The 13226-nt window shown below is 43.1% G+C and overlaps 1 protein-coding gene across 2 annotated transcripts in view; it reads right to left on the bottom strand.

The window, feature by feature from the left end:
* Window positions 1-2727: 2727 nt before the first annotated feature.
* Window positions 2728-13226, bottom strand: part of LOC115153975 (BTB/POZ domain-containing protein KCTD16-like) — a 126837-nt gene continuing 116338 nt past the window's right edge. The window contains exon 2 of one of the 2 annotated variants that reach the window (XM_029699710.1): window positions 2728-3343. In XM_029699710.1, the coding sequence (XP_029555570.1) occupies window positions 2886-3343 (458 nt within the window). In that variant the 3' untranslated portion in view covers window positions 2728-2885. The remainder of the gene's footprint in view (window positions 3344-13226) is intronic. The other variant, XR_003867800.1, reaches the window with a different exon arrangement.

The raw sequence follows: 13226 nt of genomic DNA on the forward strand, positions 1-13226 counted from the left end.
ATAATTACATTATTATGGAAATTATTAGAAAATGTCTGTGCTTTGTCATTTTCAATTCTCTATTGCACATTATAAAAAAGAAATGCTCACATAACAAACGTGTGTTGTGACTAAATTACAACATAATATTTAGATGTGGTATACAGTGAAAACTAGAGCAGCGTGTCCTCATCAATGACCTACAAGCTTAATCAATTTCTGCAAGGATGTCCCCAACCATGTCTATTGCCCTCATCAATGTACCCCAGCACCTAATCATCAATATCTATTGACCACCATGCCAACAACTATGACAGAAACCATCCACCTGTCATGGGATGTTGAGCAATGCTATCCTGCCTATTCTTCTCTGCACTCAAGTCACACATCCATTGTTAAAATAAGCCTGTGTGTGTGTGTGTGTGTGTGTGTGTGTGTGTGTGTGTGCACGTGTTAACACCTACGATAACTGTTGTTAACCCCTTTGGGGAAAGCACCTTCACAGGACTACGCCTCTCTTTTCAGTCTTGTTTCTTGGTGTTTCTCTTGTATCTCATTAAAACAAACTCCTCCTTCAAGACCCCTTAAGGAACATCTTAATGTGTGTCCATTTCCATCTGAAAGCTGTTTTGATATATCTTTCGGTGTTTTTCAAATTCGCCAACTGACTATGGCTGTATCCATTTTGGGAGGTTAGCCATCAGTTTGATACTTGGGGGAGTTTAAAGAATAGTGGTGAAAAAAATCCGATACTTCCTCTGGAGTCTCCTGCGTTCCTGAAAGTGTTGAAATTGAACCAGCTATTCATCCTTCCTACTCTGGCAGCAGGTATTTTTAGAAAGAGCATTGTCGGGACAGCATGAATAATTTATCATTCTGATGCACATTTATCTTCGACCTCCGTGCCACCTGAATGCAGCTCCTGCACCAATAACATCATGGGGTCAAAACTCAGCAATGTGTGTAACACAATCTCACACACAAACCAATTGTGCTCTTTAGTGCTTTTAAAATATTGTTGATAAAACTGTGCCATCAGATATATCCTTGGAGAGTAAGCGTTTGAGGAAGAAAGATTTGTCTTTTGTCCATTGTCATTATTTCATTGAGAACAGCCATCCAGAACCTAAAGCATAAGTTATACAGTAGACGCCCCGAGGCAGTGGTGAACACGTACATACATACATACATACATACATACATACATACATACATACATACATACATACATACATACATACATACATACATACATACAGACATACACAGTGCCTTCAGAAAGTACTCACGCCCCTTGACTTTTTCCAAATGTTGTTGTGTTACAGCCTGAATTTAAAATGGATTAAATGGACACAATACCCCATAATGTCAAAGTGGAATTATTATTACATATTAATTAAAAATGAAAAGCTGAAATGTCTCGAGTCAATAAGTATTCAATCCCTTTGTTATGGCAAGCCTAAATAAACTCAGGAGTAAACATTTTCTTAATACATCACATAATAAGTTGTGTGGACTGTGTGCAATAATAGTGTTTAACATGATTTTTGAATGGCTATCTCATTTCTGTACCCCACACACATAATTATCTGTAAGGTCCCTTAGTTGAGCATTGAATTTCAAACACAGATTCAACCACATACACCAGGGAGGTTTTCCAATGCCTCGCAAAGAAGGGCACCTATTGGTAAAAAAAGAGACATTGGATATCCCTTTGAGCATGGTGAAGTTATTAATTCCACTTTAGATGGTGTATCAATACACCCAGTCACTACAAAGATACAGGCGTCCTTCCTAACTCAGTTGCCAGAGAGGAAGGAAACTGCTCAGGGATTTCACCATTAGGCCAATGGTGACTTTAAAATAGTTTGACTTTAATGGCTGTGAGAAAACTGAGGATGGATCAACAACATTGTAGTTACTCCACAAAACTAACTAAATGACCAATTGAAAAGAAGGAAGCTTGTACAGAATAAAAATATTCCAAAACATTCATCTTGTTTGCAATAAGGCACTAAAGTAAAACTGCAAAAAATGTGACAAAAAAAATCACTTTTTGTCTTGAATACAAAGCGTTATGTTTTGGGCAAATCCAACACAACACTGAGAACAATCACTGAGAACTACTCTTAAGAGTTTTTCAGGATAAAAAAGAAACAGAATGGAGCTAAGCACAGGCAAAATCCTAGAGGAAAACCTGGTTCAGTCTGCTTCCAAAGGACACTGGGAGACAAATTCACCTTTCAGCAGGACAATAACATAAAGCACAAGGCCAAATCTACACTGGAGTTGCTTGCCAAAAAGACAGTGAATGTTCTTGAGTGGCCGAGTTACAGTTTTGACTTAAATCGGCTTTAAAATCTATGGCAAGACTTGTCTAGCAATGATCAACAACCAACTTGAAAGAACTTGAAGAATTTTTTAAAGAATAATGTGCAAATACTACACAATCCAGGTGTGCAAAGCTCTTAGAGAAAGCTCTTACCCAGAAAGACTCGCAGCTTTAATCACTGCCAAAGGTGATTCTAACATGTATTGACTCAGAGGTGTGAATACTTATTTAAATTAGATATTTCAGTATTTTATTTTCAAAACATTTTTTCACTTTTTCATTATGGGGCATTGTGAGTAGATGGGTAGGAAAATAAATGTATTCCATTTTGAATTCAAGCCGTAACATAACATAATGTGGAATAAGTCAAGGGGTAGGAATACTTTCTGAAGGCACTGTACATATATTAGAACATACATACGTGCAAACATACATACATACAATACATACATACATACATACAATACATACAGTTAGCTAAACAGTCATGGTTTTATGCTTGTCTTTGTCACTTCTACAGCAGCTAGCCTGGCTCCCTCTCTGTGACACCTACAGAAGCTGACCTGGCTCAGTCTCAGAGACGGTACTTTCTCAGCAGCTCCGCCTGCCACATGTACTTCCTCTCCGGGAAGCGTTCAGGGATCTTGATCTTACGAAAGTCCTGGATGCACTTCTCCAGCTCCTCCTCAATGGTCATCTTCTCCTTAGCTGGCCTCTTCTTACAGGTGCTGGTGTCTCGGGAGCTAGTGGTGAGCGTGCGGAGGAGATCACTCTTCCTGCGCTGTTCTGACTGCTGCAGCATCTGCACTGGGCCCTTCTTCAGCGGCCGGTCCAGGGTCTGGACATGGGAGTGGGACTGCCGGTTGACTGGCCCACAGATGATGGTGCCCTGGGGTGAGCTGGCCTCTGACTGGCTCTCAGAGCTGGAGGTGGAGAGCTCGTTGAAGGAGGTGCCACTCTCGCCCTCTCCGTCACCCTTGTGGTTCTTGCAGCAGCAGTCGCAGGGTGGGGAGGACCACCGAGAGGTGCCACCTGGAACACAGAGGGAAAAGACGGTGAGACAAGGTCTAGCAACAAAATACAACACAATAACAAGGTCAGTTTGGCGCTGGCAATATGCTGCTGTCACTGCAAACCTTTGAGCATTACATTTTATCTTAATTGAGTCACCTAAAACATGGCTTGTCCTTGGACAAAGAAATGGACTCTAAACAAATAAACACACCAAAGAAGTGAAGTAATCTTTGACACAGAGGAAGAGGAATAATAGACAAAAAAAGGTCACAGAACAATGTTCCTTCCTGAATGACATGGTTGCTTTACATAAGAATCAAAGATCCAGACAATAGTTGTTGAAGTGTTAGACACAATAGGTGGGTCGGAAAGTCTATAGACTGTTTATCTTGAATCTTCTTCGGATGTGTTTGAAGCAGACAGCACACTCACCAGCCCCAGACTCAACCGTGCATTGGTAACTTCCTTTGACACTTGGCTATTGTTTGCATGCAACTTTGTGTGTGTACTTCAATTGTTCCCCAAAAAATGTAACTCAAAGGAACTGATGTTATGTAACAAATTGCTGGTTGTATAGTAGAGCAGTGTTCTCAGCTGTAACGTTTAGGTAGCATATAAACCAAGGCTTATTTATGTTTCATGGTTACCTCTTAAATAATTCAATAAAGAGGGAGCTATTGCCTATGAATTTATTTCCAATTTAGCAAGAAGAAGACATCGCCTCTTGAAACACACGTTTGCTTTGCACACATTTTCTTTTCATCAAGTTCAATCCAAAAGTTTCATGTTATGTACAGCACAGCATTTAACATGAATAAAAAGTATGTACTGGCAAATATAAAATGTGGCTTTTATTAATCTAAGCATCAACAGTGGTTTACATTTGTTTACTTACTAGCATGACGAGAATCTATTTATACATCCTACATGTATTCATTTTATACCCCAGTCTTTCCACAAGACCCGCCATGAATCATTCACAGTAGGCTATAAATCTATATAGTAATTACGGTCATATAAATATGATATTATTTGCAGTCAGATTTCAGGGAGCTCTGATGTCGTTTTCCAACACTCACTGTCATCTAAGTATAACCCGTGCATAGCTGCACACAGTCGAGTGCTACCTCTGTGGAATAGGGCATGCCATCAAATCTTGTGACAGAAATGGAGCGAAACGCCCTCAGTCACAGCCACTCCGGCAGCCACACAAAAACTCCATGGCTGCCTGCCCTAAGGGCCCTGGTCGAAAGTAGTGCACTACATAGGGAATAGGGTGGCATTTGGGATGCAGCCTGTAATTACCACTGACAGCACAACACATCTTTCCCTACTCAGTGGAGGACTGTGAATACTAGGCTGACATCTGACATGAGGGTTGGGTTCTTTCTATTGTGCTTATGTGCCGGGGAAGGCAACAGACATCTCTTGTGTTTATGTGCCAGGGAGGGAAGGCAACAGACATCTCTTGTGCTTATGTGCCAGGGAGGGAAGGCAACAGACATATCTTGTGTTTATGTGCCAGGGAGGGAAGGCAACAGACATATCTTGTGTTTATGTGCCAGGGAGGGAAGGCAACAGACATCTCTTGTGTTTATGTGCCAGGGAGGGAAGGCAACAGACATATCTTGTGTTTATGTGCCAGGGAGGGAAGGCAACAGACATATCTTGTGTTTATGTGCCAGGGAGGGAAGGCAACAGACATCTCTTGTGTTTATGTGCCAGGGAGGGAAGGCAACAGACATATCTTGTGTTTATGTGCCAGGGAGGGAAGGCAACAGACATATCTTGTGTTTATGTTCCAGAGAGGGAAGAACACAGACATCTCTTGTCTTTATGTGGCAGAGATGGAATGCAACCAACCTGGACCCAGGGGTATACGTAAATCAAGGACACTCCAATTAGTATGACACAGTATTTTCAGTTTTGTATGGTATGTATTAATTTGGGGATGTCTTATCATCAATTTCGTATGACAAACTCAGCAAAAAAAGAAATGTTCCTTTTTCAGGACCCTGTCTTTCAAAGATAATTTGTAAAAATCCAAATAACTTCACAGATCTTCATTGTAAAGGGCTTAAACACTGTTTCCCATGCTTGTTCAATGAACCATAAACAATTCATGAACATGCACCTGTGGAACGGTCATTAAGACACTAACAGCTTACAGACGGTAGGCAATTAAGGTCATAGTTATGAAAAATTAGGACACTAAAGAGGCCTTTCTACTGACTCTGAAAACACCAAAAGAAAGGTACCCAGGGTCCCTGTTCATCTGCGTGAACGTGCCTTAGGCAGGCTGCAAGGAGGCATGAGGACTGCAGATGTGGCCAAGGCAATAAATTGCAATGTCCGTACTGTGAGATGCCTAAGACAACGCTACAGGGAGACAGGACGGACAGCTGATCGTCCTCGCAGTGGCAGACCACGTGTAACAACACCTGCACAAGATCGGTACATCCGAACATCACACCTGCGGGACAGGTAACGGATGGCAACAACAACTGCCCTAGTTACACCAGGAACACACAATCCCTCCATCAGTGCTCAGACTGTCCGCAATAGGCTGAGAGAGGCTGGACTGAGGGCTTGTAGGCCTGTTGTAAGGCAGGTCCTTACCAGACATCACCGGCAACAACATCGCCTATGGGCACAAACCCACCGTCGCCGGACCAGACAGTACTCGCAAAAAGTGCTCTTCACTGACAAGTTGCGGTTTTGTCTCACCAGGGGTGATGGTCGGATTTGCGTTTATTGTCAAAAGAATGAGCATTACACCGAGGCCTGTACTCTGGAGCGGGATCCATTTGGAGGTGGAGGGTCCGTCATGGTCTGGGGCGGTGTGTCACAGCATCATCGGACTGTGCTTGTTGTCATTGGAGGCAATCTCAACGCTGTGCATTACAAGGAAGACATCCTCCTCCCTCATATGGTACCCTTCCTGCAGGCTCATCCTGACATGATCCTCCAGCATGACAATGCCAAGAGCCATACTGCTCGTTCTGTGCGTGATTTCCTGCAAGACAGGTATGTCAGTGTTCTGCCATGGCCAGCGAAGAGCCCGGATCTCAATCCCATTGAGCACGTCTGGGACCTGTTGGATCGGAGGGTGAGGGCTAGTGCCATTCCCCCCAGAAATGTCCGGGAACTTGCAGGTGACTTGGTGGAAGAGTGGGGTAACATCTCACAGCAATAACTGGCAAATCTGGTGCAGTCCATGAGGAGGAGATGCACTGCAGTACTTAATGCAGCTGGTGGCCACACCAGATACTGACTGTTACTTTTGATTTTGACCCCCCCTTTGTTCAGGGACACATTATTCCATTTCTGTTAGTCACATGTCTGTAGAACTTGTTCAGTTTATGTCTCAGTTGGTGAATCTTATGTTCATACAAATATTTACACATGTTAAGTTTGCTGAAAATAAACACAGTTGACAGTGGAAGGACGTTTCTTTTTTTGCTGAGTTGATGTTACAAATTACAAAATGTTATGAATTGAAATTCATACAATATCTTACAAATTTGCAGAACGTATGATATGTTACAAATTCCAATTTGTTGTGGCTAACGTTAGCTAAGTGGCTAGTGCTAACTTTAGCTAGGTGGCTAACGTTAGTTAGGCTAGGGGTTAGGGGTTTAGGTTAGGGTTAGGAGTTAGGTTTAAGGTTAGGGTTAGGGGAAGGGTTAGCTAACATGCTAAGTAGCTGCAAAGTAGCGAAGAATTAGTAAGTAGTTACAAAGTTGCTAAGTCAAATGCTAAAGTTGTCTGTGATGAGATTCGAACAAGCCGAACCATCCTACTTTAGTTTTTGTCTTAAGTAACTTTCTGTCTTATGTAACTATACACAAACGTACAAACGTAACATATGATTTAGCGTCCTGGATTTACAATTACTATGTCTATGAGACTAATGGTGTCCCTCAGCAAGCATAGGGACTTTTGATCGATGAGCTGGGGCCTCATAATTGGTGTTGTGAAAAATGGGCCCTGACTATACAGAACAGCTAAATCTGCTGCTAGCCAATTTTCATGTCCAAGTAAAATGAACAGCTACACCAAAACAATGTTGAAAAATGTTGCGTATTAGCCTTGGTCAGGATTGGGTAGGTTACTTTCTAAGTGTAATCCGTTACAGTTACCAGTTATCTGTCCAAAATTGTAATCAGCAATGTAACTTTTGGATTACCCAAACTCAGTAATGTAATCTGATTACATTCTGTTAGTTTTAGATTACTTTCCCCTTAAGAGGCGTTAGAAGAAGACAAAAAGGTATGTTACCAATTGAACAACATCTATTGCAGGATAAATCCATGTTAAAGTTTACATAGCTGGCCATATATGGATGTTACATTTTACTTTATGCGTTAGTTATGTAGGCTTCTTCTAACCCATCGCTTTCTACTACATATAATAATATGATTAAATTATATCTTTACATTAAAAACCAAAGTCTATCAGAATTCCAGTCATATCAATAAATGTTATACCCCTTGATCTTCAAGAATAGGACTTGGAAATATGGAAGTATAGATTAGCCAAATTGTTTTATCTAAGCATAACCCCAAAACGAAGGACTTATTAGCCAGCCCTACTCTGTTGTTTATGATTTTGTTGTCATGGAGGACTGATTGGGCTCAATGATTACAGCTGCAAAATAAATGCTGCGCTCATGAAATGGCATGCTTTGAGTACTACTGAAAAGTGCTATTTACATGTGAAAAATGAATGCCATATGCTACATTTGCTATAGGCCTATTGTTTACCTTTTTGTTGGTGACACTGATATCTTGACAATATGCAGCTGTTTAAAGGGCAAATCCACAGATGAAACAATAACAAAATGGTTGCCCCTCCTCTGTTTTGGTAAAAAGCTGAGGGATGGACCTGGAGAAATGTATCCAATCTCAGATTAATAGACAGAGCTATGGATGTAAGGACTAACCATACATGATATAACAAGTATTGTTTTAACCATGTTATGAGTCTATACAGTGTTTGTTTACATTTACAATGTTTACAAACATTGGAGAAAGACAAGCTTATATTTTGGGTTCTCATGGAGTGTGACAGTTGAACCCATGAGGCATTTATAAGTTTATAAATTCAGAAATGGATGTAGCAACTACAGATTGCCCCTTTAAGTCTATCAAAAGTGTGTGAGTATGATCATGTGTCCATTAGGCCAATGGATTATTATTTTTGCCAGCAGAATTAGACTGAGCAATAAAAGCCCCACTTTTATTCTATAGGTTGGGATCTGCACTATGCAGCTGTTGGAGAGCACATTTTTCACTGGCTGTCCACTGGTTTCACAAACAATGATTGATAGGCAGCTTAAACTTCTTGATTTCAACCATTATTGGGTTCAAATACACATTTAGATTTGTGAACAGCCATCCACAACAACCACAATCCGTAAGGCGCAAATAGCTAAATGAGAGAGCATGTGGTGGCTAATTTCTGCATTACCAAATGAGGAGAGTTACAAACTTCACACACCAGTCAGAGTTATACGTAAACTACATCTTTAATAATTAAGATGCTTTTGCAACAGCACTTGACCTTCAATGATGCGCTATCTCTAATGAACCATTGAATAAGTGATTACACAAAAGTACAAAGATCTTTTATACCCAAGATCCACCCCTCTCAACGTACATGACGAACAACAGATCTTAGGAACTGTTCACAAAGGGACCTTATACTTTAGAAAGGAGTATCCCTTAGCCAGATAACATTCACTATAAATTATCGTTCAGTTTGGTCCCTAATGACGAGGTTCCAATCTCGTTCCTGGTACTTCATAGTACAAAAACACCATCTCATCCAATGGCATATAGCAATTGTCAACTCTAGATACTCCCATCTCAAGTAAACCCCCTCTTGACTCCACTCCTGGTCAAGCTCACTGAGGGGAGCGAGCCTCTAGGTCATACACTATCCCAGGATAAGTGCAACATCAAAGAGGACATACAATGGTCCAGACACGTCCATACACCTTCCCCCAATGGAAAAGAAGGGAGTGACTTGTGCACAGACATTGTGGAGGCAAGTAATTGGTTCCCCATTAATCATGCTTTAACAATACATTCACATATGACAAGTATCTCACATAAGCATATTATGCAAATAAAACATCTTAATTATCTATGTTACCCAACTAATTATGATTCATCCGCCACAAGCAGCAGTGTGATTCACATTAATACGCTATGTAGATATCAATAATAAGTGATATCCGTATCGCCGTAGACTACACCACTGCTGTCATCCTTACCTCCAAGCGTTTATTAAAGTTGGAAGACAGCAGTCGCACCATTGGAAGACATAGCTTGGACTGTAGCCTACAAAAACCTATTCGTGCTCTTTTCTCACGATTGATCAGATACATTTGTGTGTCATCATAGTGGTCTCTGACTTGTGGTCAGACTCACTCAGGTGGAACAAGCTTAAACATGCACCTTTTTCAATGCTGATTTTAATGTCATTGAGAAAACAGAGAAGTGTCAAAGATCTTTTTTGCAAATATCCTTTCTGATTTTAAAAGTAATCATCTAGTTTTTCAAAAGTATCTGTAATCTGATTACAATATTTTCGTTGGTAACATAACGGATTACAGTTACCATTTTTTTGTAATCCTTTACATGTAACGGATTACATGTATCCGTTACTCCCCAACCCTGGACTTGGTTGTAGGGACAGTAGTTAGGAACTGTACTGCTATTATTTTCTTAGAATCTGTTAGGTGAATCCCCTGGTGTTGACAGACACCTTGTACACCTTTTACAGTATTTAAGACACATGGCATGGTCCTAAATACTCTTCTCTCACATTCACATCTGGAATTATCACCTGTTTGTCTACGATGATTGAAATTGTTAAAATTATGATAATGTCCTTTTAGTGTAAGAGCTGTTTGAAAACATTTTTGCCTGTTTTGGTGAGATGGAATTTTGGCCTGACATAATAAGGCAGTAAATTAGTTAATAGACAAATAAGAAACAGTGTTCCAAAACTCTCTGCCAATAACAGCTAGTTTTCGGTTTTCCCCTCCCCACTCAGACCACTCCCAGACAATTCTGGCAAAATTCTTGCTTGAGAAATTGCTCTTTGCTAAGAAGCTATTTTTGTTTCTAGTTGACCATTTTGAAAACAATCACAGTAAGGTACTTAATTGTTACACAGAAATTATTTGATATTGAGATAAAATTGGCTGTATTGGACCTTTAACAATGGTTGTGAGTGACAACCTGAGATCGACATATTACAGACTTCCGCATGACAATGAACTTTACTTCTCTACACAAAAACGGTCAAGAGATTACATTGAAGATGTTTCCGCTCGTCACTGGAGGATAGTAGAAAACATTAGTGACTCGGGCTCTGACAGCTCTATTCACATCATAAACCACTGGATCAGTGCAGATGAAGGGGAGGAGACAGGTTAATAAAAAACATTTTGTTAAACCTTGAGACAATTGAGACATGAATTGTGTATGTGTGCTATTCAGAGCGTATGGTACTGGTACAGTATGGTACTGTAGTAGGTGCCAGGCACACCGGTTTGACAGTGTCAAGAACTGCAACGCTGCTGGGTTTTTCACGTTCAATACTTTCCTGTGTGTATCAAGAATGGTCCACCACCCAAAGAACATCCAGCAAACTTGACACAACTGTGGGAAGCATTGGAGTCAACATGGGCCAGCATCACTGTGGAACACTTTCTACACCTTGTAGAGTCCATGCCCTGACAAACTGAGGCTGTTCAGAGGGCAACTTAATATTAGGAAAGTGTTCCTAATGTTTTGTACACTCAATGTATAAGCTAGTCAGCAACATATACTGTATGCCGTGGGGGATGGGAGGATGGGTTGTCACATGAGACGTGGGCCAGAGTCTCTCTCTCTGTGTCAATCCATACCTCCCATGTTGTAAGCCACGCCTGTGGCTGGCATCACTCTTTCCCCTGGCACTGTCACCAGACCATCACCTGCCCAGGCAGGGGTAGAACATGCTATGTTCAGAGCCCTGCTTGGTCCAAGGCTGTGGGAATAGAGGCTGTGGGAATGGAGGATGTGGTGGTAGCTGGTTCATGTGATCTCCTGTGTTCTCTCTGACTAGAGGCTGTGGGAATAGAGCCTGTGGAGCTGTGGGGCTGTGGGAATAGAGGCTGTGGTGCTGTGGAAATAGAGGCTGTGGGGCTGTGGGAATAGAGGCTGTGGGGCTGTGGGAATAGAGCTTGTGGTGCTGTGGAAATAGAGGCTGTGGGGCTGTGGGAATAGAGCTGTGGGGCTGTGGGAATAGACACTGTGGAGCTGTGGGGCTTTGGGAATAGAGGCTGTGGAGCTGTGGGTCTGTGGGAATAGAAGCTGTGGTGCTGTGGAAATAGAGGCTGTGGGGCTGTGGGAATAGAGGCTGTGGGGCTGAGGGGCTGTGGGAATAGAGTCAGTGGGGCTGTGGGAATAGAGGCTGTGGTGCTGTGGGAATAGAGGATGTGGGGCTGAGGGGCTGTGGGAATAGAGACTGTGGGGCTGTGTGAATAGAGTCAGTGGGGCTGTGGGAATAGAGGCTGTGGTGCTGTGGGAATAGAGGATGTGAAGGGAGCTGGTTCATGTGATCTCCTGTGTTCTCTCTGACTAGAGCCTGTGGGAATAGAGGCTGTGGGGCTGTGGGAATAGACACTGTGGAGCTGTGGGGCTTTGGGAATAGAGGATGTGGGGCTGTGGGGCTGTGGGAATAGAGGCTGTGGTGGGAGCTGGTTCATGTGATCTCCTGTGTTCTCTCTGACTCTGGTACGGGAGGTCTGAGGCTGTCGTTGTCCATCCCCAGCCCACATGCTCCCTCCCTCTCTGATAGACTTCCTACGCCCTGAGCTATTGATCTCAGATCTCAGAGGGGACCTCTGCCGTCTCAGTTATCAGAGCCCACAAAGGGAGCTGCCTCCCCTCCTCAGACAGCTACCTCCCTCCTCCTCCTCCCCCTCCATCACACAGCTCTCCTCCCTGCTTGACACTAAGCGTCCCTATCAATCCGCCTGCTCCTCCAGCATGCCTTCCCGCGCTGCTCTGCTCTGCGTGCCACGCATCTTTCTCCCCTCTGTCTCTCCATCCACCCATCCATCTTCAGCCCCTCTGTCTCTCCATCCACCCATCCATCTATCTCCCCTCTGTCTCTCCGTGCACCGATCCATCTATCTCCCCTCTGTCTCTCCGTGCACCGATCCATCTATCTCCCCTCTGTCTCTCCGTCCACCCATCCATCTATCTCCCCTCTGTCTCTACGTGCACCGATCCATCTATCTCCCCTCTGTCTCTTCGTCCACCCATCCATCTATCTCCCCTCTGTCTCTTCGTCCACCCATCCATCTATCTCCCCTCTGTCTCTCCATCCACCCATCCATCTATCTCCCCTCTGTCTCTTCATCCACCAATCCATCTATCTCCCCTCTGTCTCTCCATCCACCCATCCATCTATCTCCCCTCTGTCTCTTCGTCCACCCATCCATCTATCTCCCCTCTGTCTCTTCGTCCACCCATCCATCTATCTCCCCTCTGTCTCTCCATCCACCCATCCATCTATCTCCCCTCTGTCTCTTCATCCACCGATCCATCTATCTCCCCTCTGTCTCTCCGTCCACCCATCCATCTATCTCCCCTCTGTCTCTCCATCCACCCATCCATCTATCTCCCCTCTGTCTCTTCGTCCACCCATCCATCTATCTCCCCTCTGTCTCTTCGTCCACCCATCCATCTATCTCCCCTCTGTCTCTTCGTCCACCCATCCATCTATCTCCCCCCTGTCTCTTCGTCCACCCATCCATCTATCTCCCCTCTGTCTCTCCGTCCACCCATCCATCTATCTCCCATCTGTCTCTTCGTCCACCCATCAATCTATCTCC

The sequence above is a fragment of the Salmo trutta genome, chromosome 19 (assembly GCF_901001165.1).
Source record: "Salmo trutta chromosome 19, fSalTru1.1, whole genome shotgun sequence".
Classification (NCBI taxonomy): Eukaryota; Metazoa; Chordata; class Actinopteri; order Salmoniformes; family Salmonidae; genus Salmo; species Salmo trutta.